Raw genomic sequence first — 17782 nt, 5'->3', positions numbered from 1 at the left:
GGTTCTAATTCAGCAGCCAAGGACCAAGCCCAAGCAGGGGTATCTAGTCAAGTCAGTGCAATTTTTAGCAGCCTCCTTATGATGCACAAAATAAAATGGGTACATGATTGACGATTGAGTATTCCTTCTGAAGAACTACTCAGGAGCACAGTTTGTGTGTTGTGGCCGCTGTGCAGCAATGCTACATAGAACATGTCAGTTAAACATTAGGTTTGAAAACTCTGCAAACAGCAGTAAAGGTACAATGCAGTGATTGTAATCTGTAACCAACGACAGTTATGTGTGTGCCCAAACCGGTCCTGTCACCGCGGCTCACACTGCTGAGCATATTCCCCAGGCAGATCTGTTTGGAAACAGAAAGGAAGCCAGGGTGGGGCAGGGCGAGGCAGGCTGAGTGTCGTGCTGAAGGAACGTTGCTTCAGGGTTTGATTCACCACGTCTACATGGCCAATTCAAAGTCTGCACCATTTTCTTTTAAATCTAAACTGTGTTCAAAACTATAAATGCATTTATGTAAGTAAATAAATAAATAAATACATCTTGGTGTTTCTGCATGCTTAGGAAATATGGCAGTTGTTCAGTTTTGCTGGGGTTAGACTGTTTTCATACTCTGTGTTGTACATCCTGTTCGAGTACCTTGATGGGTGCAGGGTGAGGTTATTTTGATGGGTGCAGTGTGAGGTTATTTTTATGGGTGCAGGGTGAGGGATTTTGAGGACCCCCACTTCCCCTTTTGAGTCCTGCTCCAGACAGATGCCCAGAGCACTGGAGCACAGTCCCCCGGATCCTGTTTGCAAGCGATTCTCTGGAGGAAGTGCATCGTGAGAGAGGCACTGCTCTTCCCTGCTTTGAATGTCATTTCCATTTGTTTCCTAGGGAAATAATGCCTGCCTGTGTTTCAGGGCTGCTGCTGTTATTTGTTTTAAAGAAGGTGGGGAAAAACAAACAAACCAGGGATTAGGGCTGAAACCATGAAACCTGTAAAATGCAAGAGAGAAGTGAGTTTACATGCTGCCAGTCTTCCTGCCTGGGTTAAAACAGTACAGCGTTCCCTGGGTTTGTTTTCTACTGCAGGAGCTGGAAATTGATCTTGACGTTCGCATTATCCTGATTCTTCTTGGTTCATTTCAATTCAGATTAAGAGGCGTGTGCCTAAGTCGACTTCATATTGTTGAACCACAGTTTGTAACCAGAACAGAACCCCTGGAGCACTACTGCAACTGAACATAACTTTTAATAAAATTCAACACAGATTCACACTCCCGTGAAAGGCATGCGACACAGGCTATTGTGTTGTGGTTTATTTCAAGGCCCTTTTTAAAAAGCTGCTCAGAGATGACGTGAATGTGTTTTTCACATGCTTGTACATATGCAGCAGCAGTGAATTTTTCTATAGAGTCGTGCGTGTGTGGGCGTGAGTAGTTTGAGGTAACAAATGAATATTCTGCACCGGAATGTGGCGTTCTGGACTGCGACCACAGATCTGACTTTTGCCCACCCCTCAGCTAGACTGCAGTGCTGTTCAGAGCAGGGGTATCCTGTGCTGTGTGAGGAGGCTGCTCCTCTGCAGTGCTGGGACCCTGTGGAAGCCTGTGCTCCTGTGAGGCGTGTCTCACCTGCCTGGTGACTCACGCCTTCGCTCTGTACTCCCTGCCAGTGCTGCCGAGTGCAGGACGGATGTTATTCCCTGGTTTGCTTAGCAACACCCCCACACACAATCACAACCCCCCACCCTCCCTCTCTCTCTCTGTACTGTAATGAGGCCAACCCAAATCCTTCCTCTGCCTGTTTCCTCACCTAGCTCATTGTTCTCTCCCTGGGAGGGAGGGAGGGAGGGGTGGAAAGACAAGGCCAGACTGAGGGAGAGGAGGAAGCAGGAAGACCTCCTGTACCCAAGAGCCCTACACTGCGTATGCTGAACAGCTGTATCTGTGAACAGCACCCTCCCCTCCCTTCCTGCCTCCTCTTCACCAACACACTCCACCCCTCTCCCTTCGGTTATTCTAACTACCCTTCAAGTGAACGTCGCTATGCGAGAGCCGCGAGTTAGTCATTCAGGAGCAGAGGCAGGAAGGCAGGCAGGCAGGGGGAGACGAAGCAGCATCATCCCCTCTCACATTCCTCAGCCCTCTCTCGCTTGCTCTCTCGGCCAAGAGAAGGGTCTGATGTCATCAGGAACGCTGCTTGACAAAGCTGCAGGCAATCTGTGTAAGTGCAGCCTGGGAGGCAGCCGAAGTGATAAGCCCAGCCCTGGCTCTCCCTCCCTTGCTCCCTCCCTCCCTCCCTCTTTCTCTCTCTCTTGCTCTCTGCTGGGTTTCCCTGCTGATTTTTCAGTTGCACAGTGAAACCGGGAGGAGCAACCTGCACAGCTGAAGCCCTTTTTCCTCAAGGCTAGAGAGGGACGGAGAGAGATGCGGCAGCAGCCTCTGCATTGAGGAGTAAGAGCAGAGCTTACCTGCCAGTGAGGAAGAACAGAAGAGCGTGCCGAGCAGTGCTGGCTCATTAACTCAGTGGAATGGGTGTCGTGAAGGTTGAATGGTGGATTAGTTTGATGCAGTACTGTGCCTGCCTGCCTGCCTTGCAGAAATGAAGAGGAGTTCATTCAAACTATTTGTTTTTCTCTGTGTTTGTTCCCTGGTTATAAGTCCTGCGTGACCAGAAGACTGAGATTCTTGTTCTTTTTGCATAGAAGGAACTGCTCATTCAGTGTGTGGAGGAACTACTGGCTCAGTAAACCAAGTTTGGTAGGCGCTTCATTTTTACTAGAGAGTTTTTATTTATTAATAATGTCCTCGTTGGAAAATGAAATGTCTCCGCTTAGCGCTTCACTTCCCTGGACTTCCATCTACTGCAGATCAGGAAAAAGTTTGATTGAGTTGTGCTTGAGTGTCTGGTGTTAAAACAGCACACCGTCTTCTCAGCACGGCAGCTACTACACTTCCTGCCTTTACTAAACCCAAACCGACAGTAACGAGAGGGCTGGCATTGTGTAAGGTGAAGTATTTTTGCTAAAACAAATAGATTTCTTTTTTTTTGTTGTTGCTGTAAGAATCTTGTGGTTTGGTTAAATTATTTGCTTTCTATTTTGAAGCAAGTTCCTGATTTTAAACCCTTTTCAGACTTAAACCTTCAATGCAGCTGAGAGCTTTGGAAATTCAATGAACAAATTAATTTTATTAACTCGTTACAGTTATTAGCTGTCATTTCTGGACCGTGGCCTCCCACACTTCTCCACACCTGCCTCCCCTCGTTAACAAAAAAACTCCCAAAAAACCCCACTTGTGCTGGAATCCCATAAGCCCTCTGCTCCAGCACAGAGCCTGTGCAGCGTGCTCCGTGTGAGTGCTTGTGCCCGCAGTGGCTGGATCTCACCTGCCGTACCGCTCTGCACCACACCTGGCGTGATGGAGTACCTCGGTGACAAACTAGTGGTGGCACAGTCGCAGGTGACTCAGTGGATGGGCACGGTACGGCGCTCCTTCCAGGACGCCCTGAGCCTGGTGACCACGGCGGTGACCCCCGAGCGGAGGGGAGGGGCTGGGGAGGGCGAGGACGGCCGCTCCTCCTTCAAGCGCGCCTCCTCCCTGCGGAACTTCGCCTCGCGCAGCCGGGAGTCCATCCGACACTTCTCTGTGCGCAGCCAACACAGGTTCTCACTGAGGAAGAGGCGCGGCAGCGCTGACCCGCTCAAACCCGTAAGACCCCCTGTCTGTGTGTCTGTCTGTCTGTGTGTCTGTATGGGTCTGTCTGTCGTGTATTAAACTGATACTCTACTCCTGATAGATGTTACGGTCCCTTGCACACAGGTATCTCTATATCTGTGTGTATATGTATATATATATTTTTTTGTACTCGTTATCTAGTAACACGTTGTGGCTAAATGTTTCTTGATTTGGCTGTGGATGCTTTATGAATAGAAGTGTCCTGCACACCCCTGATCCTGTATAGAATCAGTTTGCTATGACATCACGAGGAAGAATGGGTGGGGGGGTGGCAGGTAATCAAACCGTAAATTAACAGATGGGCAATAAAACTTTCCCCGAGTTGGTTGCTGTAAAAGGCCATTCAATATTGACCCTCAGCTGGTCAGATTTGGGGGGTCATAAAATGGACCACGGACTTTGTGACGTTTGTGTTGGCAGTCTTGATTCCCGGCCTCACCAGTGGCTCCCCTGTTATACACCATCTCTTTTTTTTTTACCTGGTCATTGTCTGCTGGTTCATATTTGCAAAACCTGTGCGATGACAAATGGGAGATTGATATTGAAAGGTTTGTGGCAACTGTTTCAGGGCAGTCCGGGGCATCACGGCTGGGCTCTGCGGTACTTTGCGGGCCCAGGGTTTTGTGGCAGGGTTACGTCCACTCGCCCTCCTGAATAACTAGGGTCACTACAACATGAGGTTCTGGAACCAAATCCAGTGCTGGCAGAGTCTCAGTTAATCTAATCGGATTTAATTACCAATATTGGACCATGTTACCAAAAATGTTGTACTAACGCCATGGCTCCTGTTTTTCAATAACTGGGACGTATCCATCTCTGTGTGGCAGGTTCCTGTTCCTTTTTCCAGTTTAAAAACCTGAATGTTTGAGTAAACTGATTCACTAATAATTGACTTGCTACACTACGCTGCACACGACCCCTCCCTCCTTCTATCAGGCCTGGGAAGCTCAAACCTGCGGTGACATCCCATGTTTACACTGAAGTATGAAGGCAATTTAGAAAGTATTGCAGTTAATACCATCACAAGACAGGACTGCTTTTAAAAGGCTTATCAGGGTGCAGTGAGTGCCTCTCCTGTGTTTGTCTTGCACTGTGCAAAGTGGGGCCAGCAACCAGAGGCTCATTAACAATGGCACAGATCCTGTGTTTGTCATTGGAGCGGCTGTTAAAAAAACAAAGTAGTGGCTCTGCCAGTAAGAGATTGATATAGATGTGTGTGCGTGTGCGTGTGTGTTTGCGTGTGCGTGTGTGTGTGCGTGTGCTTGTGCGGTAAGCTGATTACTAAGTGGTTCTCACCTTCTAGACCTCGTGAGAAACACACAGAAATACTTTGAGGTCTACTAGCCTAGTCTATTTCTAGTTGGGGGAGGGGGTAGTGTAGAGGACTCTGTTCTAAGGGCAAGGAAAGTACAATTGTGAGAGAACAGAGAGAGAATGAGGTCAGGGGTCAGGGTTGAGGAGTAGCCTGGATCCCTCTCGTCATCCAAGAGACCGTACGAAAGTAGTGAGCTTCATGCACAGGTATCTTGGCGTGCAGGACAGGCAGGCGCTGCTGAAGGGGTTAAGGGAGGTGCGCAGGTTCCATGTGAATTTGAATGCAGGGAGGCTGTGCTTTGTAAACTCTGCGGTTTAGTGCTGTAACTTTATCAGCACTGGTTTTTATACTGCTGTCACGCTAGCATTGCCCTGTTTTAAGAGGTGAACTAAGATGTCCTCTCTATCCCTCTCGAGAAGGGGCTGCAGCACGGGGAGTGGGGTGGGGGGGTGGTTGGTGTATTGATGACAAAATGGTTTTGGCGGGTGTTTCGGAAGAAAGGGCTAATGTGATCAATGATGAAAATACCTGGGAGAGCCCTGGTCAGATTAGGATCGCATCTACCCAGAACGGTCCTAATAGGTAATAGGCAAACTCCACAGTGCCCCGCCCCTTCACTGAGAGCTCTGAGCTGTAGTGATCGGGAGCCGTTTCACAAAGCACTGCTAGCGCAAACTATCTTCTTTTTTTGCTGTTTTCAAAAAACTGTATTTTAAGATAGAACGGTAATGTTTAATAGAAGTCTGCTCAGCAAGTCTATATGGTTAAATACATTTGTTTTTTACCGGACTGGACCCTGGTGGTTTGTGTTCACCTGTTTTCTCAGCTGTGCTGTGCTGTGCTGTCCTGCTGATAGTCCAGCTCTCCAGTCAGGGGACCGGGCTCCAGTGATTCGTGGGGTATCCTGAGTGCTGTGTACAGGGGCTGCTTTTGCACTGATAACATTGACTCCTTCAGCCAGGCCTGCTGGGTGCTGGAGTATATCTGGTGGAGCGTTATCAGCCTAGGAGGGGAAGCACGGAAATATTTCCGGTGCTGCAAAGTAAATGAATGAACCTGGATGTTTCACTGTCTCGTTAAAGACAGGACTGTGAGGGTTTTGTTGTTGATGACCAGTTTATGGTGTCTGGGGGGATAACGCTGGCTGGGGTACAATGGATCTCGAGCCAGTTACCTGGACTTCATCTGTTTACCTGTGTGTGTATGTGTGTGTCTCTGTGTGTGTGTGTGTGTGTTTCTGTCTCTGTGTGAGTGTGTCTCTGTCTCTGTGTGTGCGTGTTTGGTGTTTGTGTGCGTGTGCATGTGCTTGTGTGTGTGTGTGTGTGTGTGTGTGTGTGTGTGTGTGTGTGTGTGTGTGTGTGTGTGTGTGTGTGTGTGTGTGTGTGTGTGTGTTTTCAATGTTCTTTGTTTAGTTTGAACTCCCATTTACTGAGAAACTAAAGCAAGTCTTATTATGAGTATTTTAATGACCCTGCTGCTTGTATTATATTGTGGGTTAGTCCCTTGTAAAAGCAGGAGACTGGTGTGGTTTTGTGACTGCATTTAGCACACACTTTAGAGTAGTTTATTAGGGGAAAGGAATTGAATCTGCTTGTTTTCTGTGGGGTTACTGTGCTATGGGAGTGTGTAAACAAATGTTTACAAATAATTAACATAAAAACCCCACCTTGACTGTGTTTGTGCTTCTAGCAGTGCTGAAGTGCCCCCCCCCATTGGTCTTCAGGAAAGGTCCTCCGTGTTTATCTACAGGGACACAGCTCCTGTTCTGGATGCCTCCTCTTGCTTTAGGAATGCTCTGTCCTCCTCGCAGCCTGCCAGGACATGTCCCACAGCGTGCTGCCCTGGGCAGTCGGGATGATCCTACTCCCACATTCCATCTCATTGCTCTCAGTTTCCAGTTGTTTTCAGATAAGGAGCTGAGCTATCTATAGTGTGTTCCGTGCGAGGACGGGACTCCTGTCTCCTCTCAGCTTTGGTTCTAGTCACACGAGCTCTTGTACCTCTGTCCCTCCCCAGCTGTAAACTGGATACAGACACATTCCTGGTGCCAGTGGAGTCAGAATCTCATTTGAGCCAAGTGATGCCTTCAGTATTTCAGCTGCCTCTGCTATGTGCATGTTTAATGGCTTCAGTCCCCAGTGCAATCACTTTAGTACATTTTCAGGACTGCAATATCAACAGCCCTCAAAAACAGCCTGTGATTTTTATATGTCACATTTTTCATAGTGAAACATGTCTGTGTTTTTGTTTTTGTTTTTTCTGTGACGCTCGAATGCTGGATTCCTGTCTTTCTTCCTGAGTGATATAAAGCTGCTGCTTGTTAGTTTGTACAGGGGTGTAAGTGAGGCTTTAAGTATGGTAATGACTGGGTGAATGCAGTCATGAATTTGACCAGTTTGTAGAGTTGCCTGGTTAGTCTTGTTAAAGCATGAGGCTTTCTGTTATTGATAGCGGGGCTGTAAATGTGAATTATTTATTGAAGTGTTTTTATAGCGTGATTGCTTTGCAGAATTGCTGTGCATTAGTCTTTTTTGAGTCTGTGTGGTTACAGAATTTGAATGGCATGGACTTGGTGTTCAGTTTGCTGAGTGAAATAAACAAAGCTGCGTTTGGCTGTATGTTGTTAAAAACCCCTTCCCTTGTTTTATAGAGAGAAGGATTTGGAAACCTGCTTCACCCAGCCCCGTATTCTGACCGTGCCTCCCTCCCTGAGCTTGGGAAATAGTGAAACACAATTGGTAGTTGGGGGGGGGGAACTGTTTACTGAACCAAGCCTCCTGGCTGCATAATGGAACAGGGAGGGGTGTGAAAAGGGGAGGTACTTGTTTTTATATTATTTTGAGATTTGGGTCATTTGGGATACAATGTCAAGAATGCTTAATCTGAGAGTGCATATATACTGTACATAAGTGCCATCTAGGCTACTCAAACCACTGCCTTCCACACTGCAGCCCAGCTCTCTAACCACTGAGCTACTCAAACCACTGCCTTCCACACTGCAGCCCAGCTCTCTAACCACTGAGCTACTCAAACCCACTGCCTTCCACACTGCAGCCCAGCACTCTAACCACTGAGCTACTCAAACCCACTGCCTTCCACACTGCAGCCCAGCTCTCTAACCACTGAGCTACTCAAACCCACTGCCTTCCACACTGCAGCCCAGCACCAACCACCGAGCTACTCAAACCACTGCCTTCCACACTGCAGCCCAACACTGTAAACACTGAGCTACTCAAACCCACGCCCCTCCCAGCATGCAGTCCAGCCCTCAAACTGCTGAGCTGCTAGTTTGTGTCTGAGCCCTGGCCAGTGGTTGAGATGCTGCACTGTGCAGTTGTTTGAAGTCCCAGTGGTGCGAGCCACTCGGCTGGATTGTTGACACAAGGAGATTTCCTGAAGCCTGGGCTTGGCCTGAAAGCATGTCAATAAATCTGGTGATTCACTGCGTTCCCGTCACACTCTGCATCAGCATTAAGCCACAGCTCTTCCACTCTGTTTCATTGTTTACTCAAGTGCTACTCGAAGCCAGTCGCCTTCATAAACAACCAGCTTGCAAAACCTGATTCATGGAAGCAGGGTGACCATGTGGTGAGAGCTGGTGGACTGGGAGGGAGTGTGGTCTAGTAGTTTGAGCTGGGGGACTGGGAGGGAGTGTGGTCTAGTCGTTTGAGCTGGGGGACTGGGAGGGAGTGTGGTCTAGTCGTTTGAGCTGGGGGACTGGGAGGGAGTGTGGTCTAATTGTTTGAGCTGGGGGACTGGGAGGGAGTGTGGTCTAATTGTTTGAGCTGGGGGACTGGGAGGGAGTGTGGTCTAGTTGTTTGAGCTGGGGGACTGGGAGGGAGTGTGGTCTAGTCGTTTGAGCTGGGGGACTGGGAGGGAGTGTGGTCTAGTCGTTTGAGCTGGGGGACTGGGAGGGAGTGTGGTCTAATTGTTTGAGCTGGGGGACTGGGAGGGAGTGTGGTCTAGTTGTTTGAGCTGGGGGACTGGGAGGGAGTGTGGTCTAGTCGTTTGAGCTGGGGGACTGGGAGGGAGTGTGGTCTAGTCGTTTGAGCTGGGGGACTGGGAGGGAGTGTGGTCTAGTCGTTTGAGCTGGGGGACTGGGAGGGAGTGTGGTCTAGTCGTTTGAGCTGGGGGACTGGGAGGGAGTGTGGTCTAGTCGTTTGAGCTGGGGGACTGGGAGGGAGTGTGGTCTAGTAGTTTGAGCTGAAGGACTGGGAGGGAGTGTGGTTTAGTAGTTTGAGCTGAAGGACTGGGAGGGAGTGTGGTTTAGTTAGATCTGAAACGCTTGTCTGATTGACTTACTCTTTTGCACTGCAGTTAGCAGTTAGCCTGATAGCTGGTTGTAGCTTGCTGGCCCTGGCGGGTGCTGGATCAGAGCTCAGGAGAGGAGCCCAAGGAGAGTGTGGGCAGCAGCAGAGCAGGCCTCCCCCTCCCCGCCTTGCGGCTCCTTGGAGAACCGGTTGTGCAACAAAGAAAATATTTGGTTGCCTAGTTACCTGGTACCATAGCGATAGATCGCAGAGCCTCAGTGAAGCCAGCCCTGTGGGACCAACTCCTTTGTAACTGCCAATCGATGGAAATATTGGAACTGTTTCAGAATGCAAGCTGGTTATACTAAAGTATGCTATTTGTATCACTGTTAATATCATTAGAGGCTGTGGCCCATGTATTAAAATACCCAAACTGTCTGCAAAATGATTTATTTGTTTAGTTTGAAATGAATGGTGAACAGCGTGCAGGGTTGGGTGCAGCTCAGGTGGTATTGCATTACGCACTGTAGAGCCGATGCATCTTCCTGGAAGCAGCAGAGAGTCCAGACAGGAGTAGGATTATTGGGGGGGATCCAAGGTGAGAGGTGTTGAAACTGCGCAGGATGATCCAATATGGAAAGTAACTGCTCCTGTCTCCATCTTTTTTCAGTTGTGTAACAGATTAGTGGCTCTGGAATGAATGAGGGGGTCACTATTATAAATGAGGTGCCCCTTTGCTATATTCAGGGAAAGTCATGGTTTAATGGTATTGTTGGGTTTGGGGGGTAAAATGAAGGATTTCTGGCATTTCAGCCTTGTGTTTAGATGCATGCAGTATTCTGCAGCACAGACTGCACCCCTCTCCTCTTGTGTTCAGTGCTCTGTGGCACAGACTTCACCCCTCTCCTCTTGCGTGCAGTGCTCTGTAGCACAGACTGCACCCCTCTCCTCTTGTGTTCAGTGCTGTGTAGCACAGACTGCACCCCTCTCCTCTTGTGTTCAGTGCTCTGTAGCACAGACTGCACCCCTCTCCTCTTGTGTTCAGTGCTCTGTAGCACAGACTGCACCCCTCTCCTCTTGTGTTCAGTGCTCTGTAGCACAGACTGCACCCCTCTCCTCTTGCGTGCAGTGCTCTGTAGCACAGACTGCACCCCTCTCCTCTTGTGTTCAGTGCTGTGTAGCACAGACTGCACCCCTCTCCTCTTGTGTTCAGTGCTGTGTAGCACAGACTGCACCCCTCTCCTCTTGCGTGCAGTGCTGTGTAGCACAGACTGCACCCCTCTCCTCTTGCGTGCAGTGCTCTGTAGCACAGACTGCACCCCTCTCCTCTTGTGTTCAGTGCTCTGTAGCACAGACTGCACCCCTCTCCTCTTGTGTTCAGTGCTCTGTAGCACAGACTGCACCCCTCTCCTCTTGTGTTCAGTGCTCTGTAGCACAGACTGCACCCCTCTCCTCTTGTGTTCAGTGCTCTGTAGCACAGACTGCACCCCTCTCCTCTTGCGTGCAGTGCTCTGTAGCACAGACTGCACCCCTCTCCTCTTGCGTGCAGTGCTCTGTAGCACAGACTGCACCCCTCTCCTCTTGTGTTCAGTGCTGTGTAGCACAGACTGCACCCCTCTCCTCTTGTGTTCAGTGCTCTGCAGCACAGACTGCCCACCTCTCCTGTTGTGTGCAATGCTCTCGCTGCTTTTCTGTGCATTGTTTCAAAGTCTTGTTTTATTTTTTGTAAAGCAAGAAAAAAAGGCAGAACAACTGGAGCGGGGCAGCCATAGGGAATTGCGCTGCCACTGAAGGCTGTTTGAAAATTTCTAGGATGTTTTGAAAAAGCTTTATTGGGCCCTGATGCCTGCACTGAACTCCACTCTAAAATCATTTTACAGAATTCTGGCAAGATTTGTTGTTTTTAAACAGCACTTTCCTGAATAGTGTCATCGTTACGTGTTCTTATTTTCTTTTTTTTTATTGTCCATTTTAGAGTTTTAAAAAGCTTGTTTAATCAGCACAGAATAGGGGTGGAATCGGGTTCCATTTCGTCACTCTCTCAACAGCCTCTTATGCAAAAGACAACATATATTTGAATGTGCTTCCATATGCAGCTTTGGCTATTGATTGGGTAAATGTGAATAACTGCACAACATTAATACGTTGATCTGTCAGGTTCATATTGACAAGAAAGTCCATTCAGGGTATAGAAATCTGGCTTCGTCGAGCTTGTCTAGAATACCAGAGCCCCTGCTTATTGCACTGTGGTTATTTGTTGCAAAAGCAGGGAAAGAAGCTCACACCAGCTGTGCACCCAGTCCTGGTTCAGAGCTGTCTTTATTAACTATGTATTATTGAAATGACCAGGAGGCAGGGTTAGTAACATCAATCAGACTTGCAATTGGTTCAGTGCGGATTTAGCAGGGGCCTGATTGCTGGCACCTGATCACTCCAATAATCTATCCTAAACAAGGGCAGTTGTGAAATCCAGGACTAGAGGCAGCAGGGCTTGTGTGAGTTTCTAACCCTGCAAAGCAAAAGGCTTGTGTTTCATGATGGCAGCATCTCTGCAGTGCAGCCCAGACATTTAAACTCTCCAGGGCGAGAGGAGGCCCTGCTCTCCCCCAGCTCGTAACAGCAGGACAGGGGTATGAAACCAGCTCTGACGTGTTTCCTTTGCCGGGATGTGAACTGTTGACAGCTCAAGCCGTCGCAGAGCAGCTCCTGCTTGTTGAAGTTCTCATGTAAATGTGTGTCCCTTACCGCTGCCTCACTGTTGATTGCACAGCACTTACTCTTTTAACATGGATTTTATTGATACAGTGTATCGCTGGTGGTCTCTGGTTAACAGACACTATGGTATTGAGGAGGGACAGCGTTGCACCGGTTCCCTCTCCCTCCCTGCCTGCCTCGTTAGTACAGTGCAGTGTGCTGCTGCATACACACAGTGCTTGCTGGTGGTGGAGGTTAGGGTTAGTACAGTGTGGTGTGCTGCTGCATACACACAGTGCTTGGCACATTCTAATTCAGCACACAGTCTGAACACCCTGACCTACATAGCGGCCCCTCTCAAATCGCTAACTAAATCTCATTGGTCAGCCAGCACAGCGCTCGGAACAGGGTGCTTCATTGAACCCTGGCTCTCCCAGTCTCTAAGCCTCGAGTTTGACCAACATATTCATTATTGTTATGTGACTGCTAACAGATGTCTCAGATCTTACAGGTTGTTTGAGAAGGAGCGTATACGAAATCTACATAGATTGGTGAGATTTTAGTAATAGTAATTACATTACAACAACCAGATTTCTCTTACACCTGTGAGCTGCTACTTATTCCCCCCCCCCCCCCCCCCCCCCACCCCCACACACACACACACACACACACACACACACACAGGCACACACACACACACATGCACACACTCTTTATGGCAATCGTGCACATCCTAGTCTAGATCTGTGTCACTTTGACTGGCAGCCAAAAGAGCGGCTTACCGACGCCACTGGACTGGGAGGCGGTGGGGATCGATCTCTGGCAAAACAGGTTTTTGAGGGGGTTTTGGTGTAGTGTTAAGCTTTTGAACTGTGTTGACACAGAGAGCAGCAGAAAAAGTGCCGTCTTTCTCTGTAACACTTTGTGATCTGGGTTTACACTTAGGTGGAAATCACGAAGTAATCAGTTAAGTGAGAAAGCCTCCTTGTAGCTGGGTCCCGGGCAGGTGGGAACGCGTTACTAAGTAAAACACGTCTGTGAGTCCTCCTCGATCTGTGTACACCAGTATCTTCTCTTGTGTGCGGCTGTCATCCCATACATAAAACAAATGACACATTTCTTAAACCTGCTGCAGCTTGATTTGAATGTTTAGCAGTAGTTTCTGAGTACTGTCTTGGTTTTTATGATTTCTAATAAGTTACAGTGTGTGCAGTACCTTTATAAAAGCATATCAAAGTGCAGTAAGGCATAGTGAAACCAGAGAGAGAGGGAGAGAGAGAAAAGAGCTCCAGGCTTCTGCCTACCTCTTCCACGCAGTTCTCAAGCCTGCGTGTGTGAAAATTTAAAGGAATAGCTGCATGATATTTTGTAACCAGACTGATTTAATTTTTTTTTTGTAGTTAAGTTCATGATCAATGCATCTGGTCAGCTGAACATGCTTGCACAGTGACACTCGCTCAGGTGTGTGTACAGGGCTAGAGCAGATCATTCCATCCATCCACTGCAGAGGGCTGCTCCCATTCATTTTGTGTGTCTACTTGGAGCACAAAGAGGGTGTCATTTCAGTGCTGGACACAAATTTCAAATGGGGTTTATAGAGTCAGTTGAGGTTAATACACACGTTATGCCCAAGGTCAGTGGTGTTTCCAAACTTCAGAGCTCGAACTACTAACTCCTTTGGTCAGCTGCAGTTATAAAGCGCTCAATCGTGCTGGATTTAGATAATACCAGAAGAAACCTTTGAATGGAACGTGTTGAAGAATACCTCTCATCGAAGAGTTTGTCATTGAATTTTCATTTGTCTTTCAGTGTTAATGACTGATTTGCTACCACGGAAATCACTTCCAGGTTTTCACACACGCAGTGCGATGAAGTTCGGTTCAGAGTGATTTAGCTGAAAACACAAGCCTTCTGCAGTGCTGTGCACTGAGTCTCTGAACAGTACACTGCTATGCAGTGGGAGTCTTATTCCCATCCCCGATGTACTTCCACTGTTCAGAGCATTAATGTGCTCCTCTGTAGCTGCAGAGGAGCAGGCGAGCTGAGGACACGGCAATACACCTGCTCTGCAGTGAGGTCAGGGAGCTCTCCTCTTTAAAACCCCACGCTTCACCAGCCACTGATCCTGCGCTGCCTCACTGAGGCTTAGCTGAAGTGCTGATTTACAGAGACTGCGTCAACTGCGTTCCAAAGAGCGCACAGCTGGTTCCAGGTTTTTTTTTTTTCATTTGAGTATTTCTTGGCCCACATTCAGTACTGTGAACTGGGGAGGGGGTATATAATGGCAGTACTGAGTGTGTATAGTCTTATCAGGGCAGGGCTGCTGTGCACGGAGCTTGTGTACAGGTTCTCTGTATTGGGTCAGCATTGTTCCATGATCCTCTCTCTGCAGGACCAGCTGAAGCAATGTGTCACCAAGCCAAGGTCTGACTCCAAGGACACAGACACACTGGTCCAGGAGGCTGACAGCCAGTATGGCACGTGGGACACGGGACTCCGCACTGCTGACAGGTGAGTGCAGGGAGGTGCACTGGGCCTCTGTGTGACAGAGAGGCAGGGTTAAGCTCTCCCCCATCTCTCCCCAATGGTCTGTCCCGTCCCATCCCCCCAGGACACTGGCTGTGGGAACTGTGCAGGGCAGGCTTGTGATGCTCTGCTGTCTCCTGCTTTATAAATGACCGTCTGCACGTCCCTCTGAACTCTGCCCTGTTCTGTGATCTTCCTTTTCAATTCATTATGAACTGCTTGACATGATGTTCACACTCTTTCTCCAGCGCGACCAAAGAGATCCAGCGAATGTTCTTGAGCCTGGTCTGGCCCGTTGTCAAGGCAATGCAGTACTCAACAAGTTACAGGCTACATGTGGTCTGTGCTGCCCTCTAGTGGAAAGCTTTTCAATGACAGCTTTTGAATGTCATATTGATAAAAACATTTTTGCTGAACGTTTTTGTCAGAGAACTGAATTACTTTCTTTTCAGTATTTCTAACAATACATTGTAACAAACCAGATGTTTGTGTTATTCTGACTATTGAACACCTGTGTGTGTGTGTGTGTGTGTGTGTGTGTGTGTGTGTGAGAGAGAGAGAGAGAGAGAGAGAGAGAGAGAGGAGAGAGAGAGAGAGAGAGAGAGAGATACAGTGTGTGTCTCTGCAGGACTCAGAGTCTGATCTGTGTTTTTTTTTTTGTTTTCGTTGTTCCAGCCTCACGCCTGCCACCCCGACAGAGAGCAGCAGTCCCAGTCTGCGGAGACAAACCCCCGACCGGGACTCTGCGCTCTCCCTCTCCTCCAGCACGCAGGGCGAGTTTTCCGAGCCAGTCTTCCCTGACGTGAGTAGCAGATACACGCTCTCACTCGCTCGTGAGACTCCTCTGATGTTTTCTGCGTGTTGTAAGGACCCCGCTTCCTGCTCAGTTCTGATTCGTTCTCTTCACAGCAGCCCACGTCGTTCCTGGACTCGAGCGCTCTGAAGACCCGGGTTCAACTGAGCAAGAAGAGGATCAAGCGCACCCTGCCCTCGCGCTCTGTGCGCCTCAGTGGAGTGCCAGCAGGGGGCGACAGGCTCTCAGTCCTGCTGGAGAACACAAGGGCAGATGACTGGATGTTTAAGGACTCCACAGGTACAGCACAGCGGCAGCAACAACCACTTCTCTCTCTTTCTTTCTTTCTTCTCCAATTAAAAGTTGCATATTAATTTTATAACCCTGGAATGGATGTTGGATTGCGGATTGTTTTTTATTTTTATATGCTGCTAAAAATTGCCGTCTAAGGCCCTAGTGATGTTTTTAGGGCTATTTCAAGTTCTCATCTCCACCCGTTTTTGCACTGGGGGGGATTAATCTCCAGCGTCTCTTCATCCTGCAGAGGAGAAGGCAGTGCAGCAGGCTGAGGAGGAGGAGGAGGAGGAGGAGAGACCCAGGCGGAGTGATCGATCCCCAGCCTGGCAGCCACAGAGAGTCCCCCTCTTCCCTGGGATGGACCCCTCTGCTCTCAAGGTGGGCTCCACCAAACTGCATCCCCATATATATTTTAGATTATTATTGAAATATTAACCAGGAGATGCTCAAGGGCGCGCAGAGCTCATTCATTCATAGGGTGCTTGTGTCGTTAGTCATCCAACAGTACAGTCCAGTCACGTGACACAATCTGCATTCTGTGGAGTGAAAGTGTCTTCTAATACCAGCAATAGCATGTGCTTTTTAAATGCATTTAAATGGGGTCTAATGAAGGCTGCAGGGCTTGCAATTGAAAGGTCACTAAAAGCAAAGACAGCTCTGTGAATTCAAGTACTGGGTCTAGAATTTTCTCATGACTGACGGTTCCCGAGACTCATTTGTGCAGTGGAATTGCAGAGCTGCCACAGTTGCACCATGCTAAGTTTCCCATTGGTGGAGCTATTGTATAATGCCTAGATGGGTTTTTTTATGTTTTGGCAGGGCAACATTTCAGACCGCATGGGGATACAGTGGGAACGTGGTGTGTTTTTGTGTTGCTGTGGTCGTGGGTTATGGTGACCTCTGTTTATATGGTACAGGTTTCTGTAAAGCGCTGTAGTGTGTTACTGTCCCACCTTCCTAAAGTGCTGTTGCTCCTCCCTCTGTCAGGCGCAGCTGCGGAAGAGAACAGACTCGGACAGTCCAGCAGAGGGGTCCCCTTCCTCCCAGCTCCCCAAATCCCCCTTCTCGCAGGGGACTGCTGGCTGCAGAGTGCTGCCACCTGCTGGGGGTAAAGAGAATGGGTAAGAGCAGAGCCCTCAGGCGTGTGTGTGTGTGTTTTTTTTTTTTTTTGTAATTATTACTGTTACCATGTCCTGCCTTGAATTGAGTGCTTAGAGTTTGATAAATGTGGTTCAGGGTTTCTTGGATGTTGTGGATGGGTTGTAGGTACAGAAGAGTGTGGTTCACGGGGTTTCTTGGATGTTATGAGCTGTTGTTATAGGGGTTCAGCATGGACATGTTTTAGTGTCTTTTGTGTCTGAGCTGCGCTCCCCATATTGCCTCACGCATGTTCCTCCTGATGTCTGTGCTGCTGGTTTTCACCCCCAGCTCTGAGGAGATGTCTCCACAGTGGATGAAGGAGCTGAAATCCAAGAAGCGTCTGAGCCAATACGAGAGCAACCCCTAGGAGGGGTAGGTAGTTTACTTGCATGTCCTCTTCGTGCCCTCTGACACAGGCAGCTGCCCTTAGCCTGTCTTTCTGCTCTGCCCCAGCTCAGGAGGAGCTGCCTGAGCTCTGCCTCCACCCACCTTCTACCAGCTGCCTTCAGGCGCCTCTTTCCCCAGCGCAAGGCAGCCTTTGTGATGCCACTGCCGTCTTTGTTCAGGACGTGGCTCGGTAGATTGACCCTCGTCTGCGGAGCTGCTTGGTTTGTTTCAGGATTGTAAAGGTGCTTGAACCGTCACACTGTCCTTGCTGAAGGGCCAAACCTTTCATTTAACCTCCCCCCACCCCTTCTGACAAAGAGTGCTCCTCCCCCTGCCCCACCCTTCTGTCTTCTCTAACAGCCCAGAGGGTTATTTCTAAAATAAGAGTGTGTTCAAGTACAAAGGTTGCACCTTTCAAGACAGATACACCTAGTTATTAGAGAAGTTTTAAACCTGCACTTATATCTGAAAAAAACAGAGGTGAACTAGATTGTGTTGTTCAGTCTCTATACTTCCCTCAGGGGTCTGTGATGTGACAGCAGAACAGCCCTGCCAAGTCTCTAGACATTAGTAAATTAGTTTAAAGAATGCTGTCACTCCAGCACTGGCCCAACCCTATAAATTCACACAGTGTCTTTTCTTGCACCCCCGTTTATTA

The 17782-nt window shown here is 48.6% G+C and overlaps 1 protein-coding gene across 4 annotated transcripts in view; it reads left to right on the top strand.

Annotated features, from left to right (window-relative positions):
* The window catches only part of LOC121299875 (uncharacterized protein KIAA1671-like), a 46432-nt gene that overhangs the window by 28397 nt on the left and 253 nt on the right, over positions 1-17782 (top strand). The window contains exons 7-13 of one of the 4 annotated variants that reach the window (XM_041228054.1): positions 14374-14492; positions 15183-15309; positions 15417-15600; positions 15845-15975; positions 16585-16718; positions 17026-17109; positions 17191-17779. In XM_041228054.1, coding sequence (XP_041083988.1) covers positions 14374-14492; positions 15183-15309; positions 15417-15600; positions 15845-15975; positions 16585-16718; positions 17026-17104 — 774 coding nt within the window. In that variant the 3' untranslated portion in view covers positions 17105-17109; positions 17191-17779. Of the gene's footprint in view, positions 1-14373; positions 14493-15182; positions 15310-15416; positions 15601-15844; positions 15976-16584; positions 16719-17025; positions 17780-17782 lie in introns of those variants that run through there. The other 3 variants (XR_005947477.1, XM_041228055.1, XM_041228052.1) reach the window with 3 other exon arrangements.

The sequence above is a fragment of the Polyodon spathula genome, chromosome 25 (genome assembly GCF_017654505.1).
Source record: "Polyodon spathula isolate WHYD16114869_AA chromosome 25, ASM1765450v1, whole genome shotgun sequence".
NCBI lineage: Eukaryota > Metazoa > Chordata > Actinopteri > Acipenseriformes > Polyodontidae > Polyodon > Polyodon spathula.
Note: the sequence above shows the minus strand (reverse complement) of the source record. Positions and strands in the feature narration are given on the sequence as shown.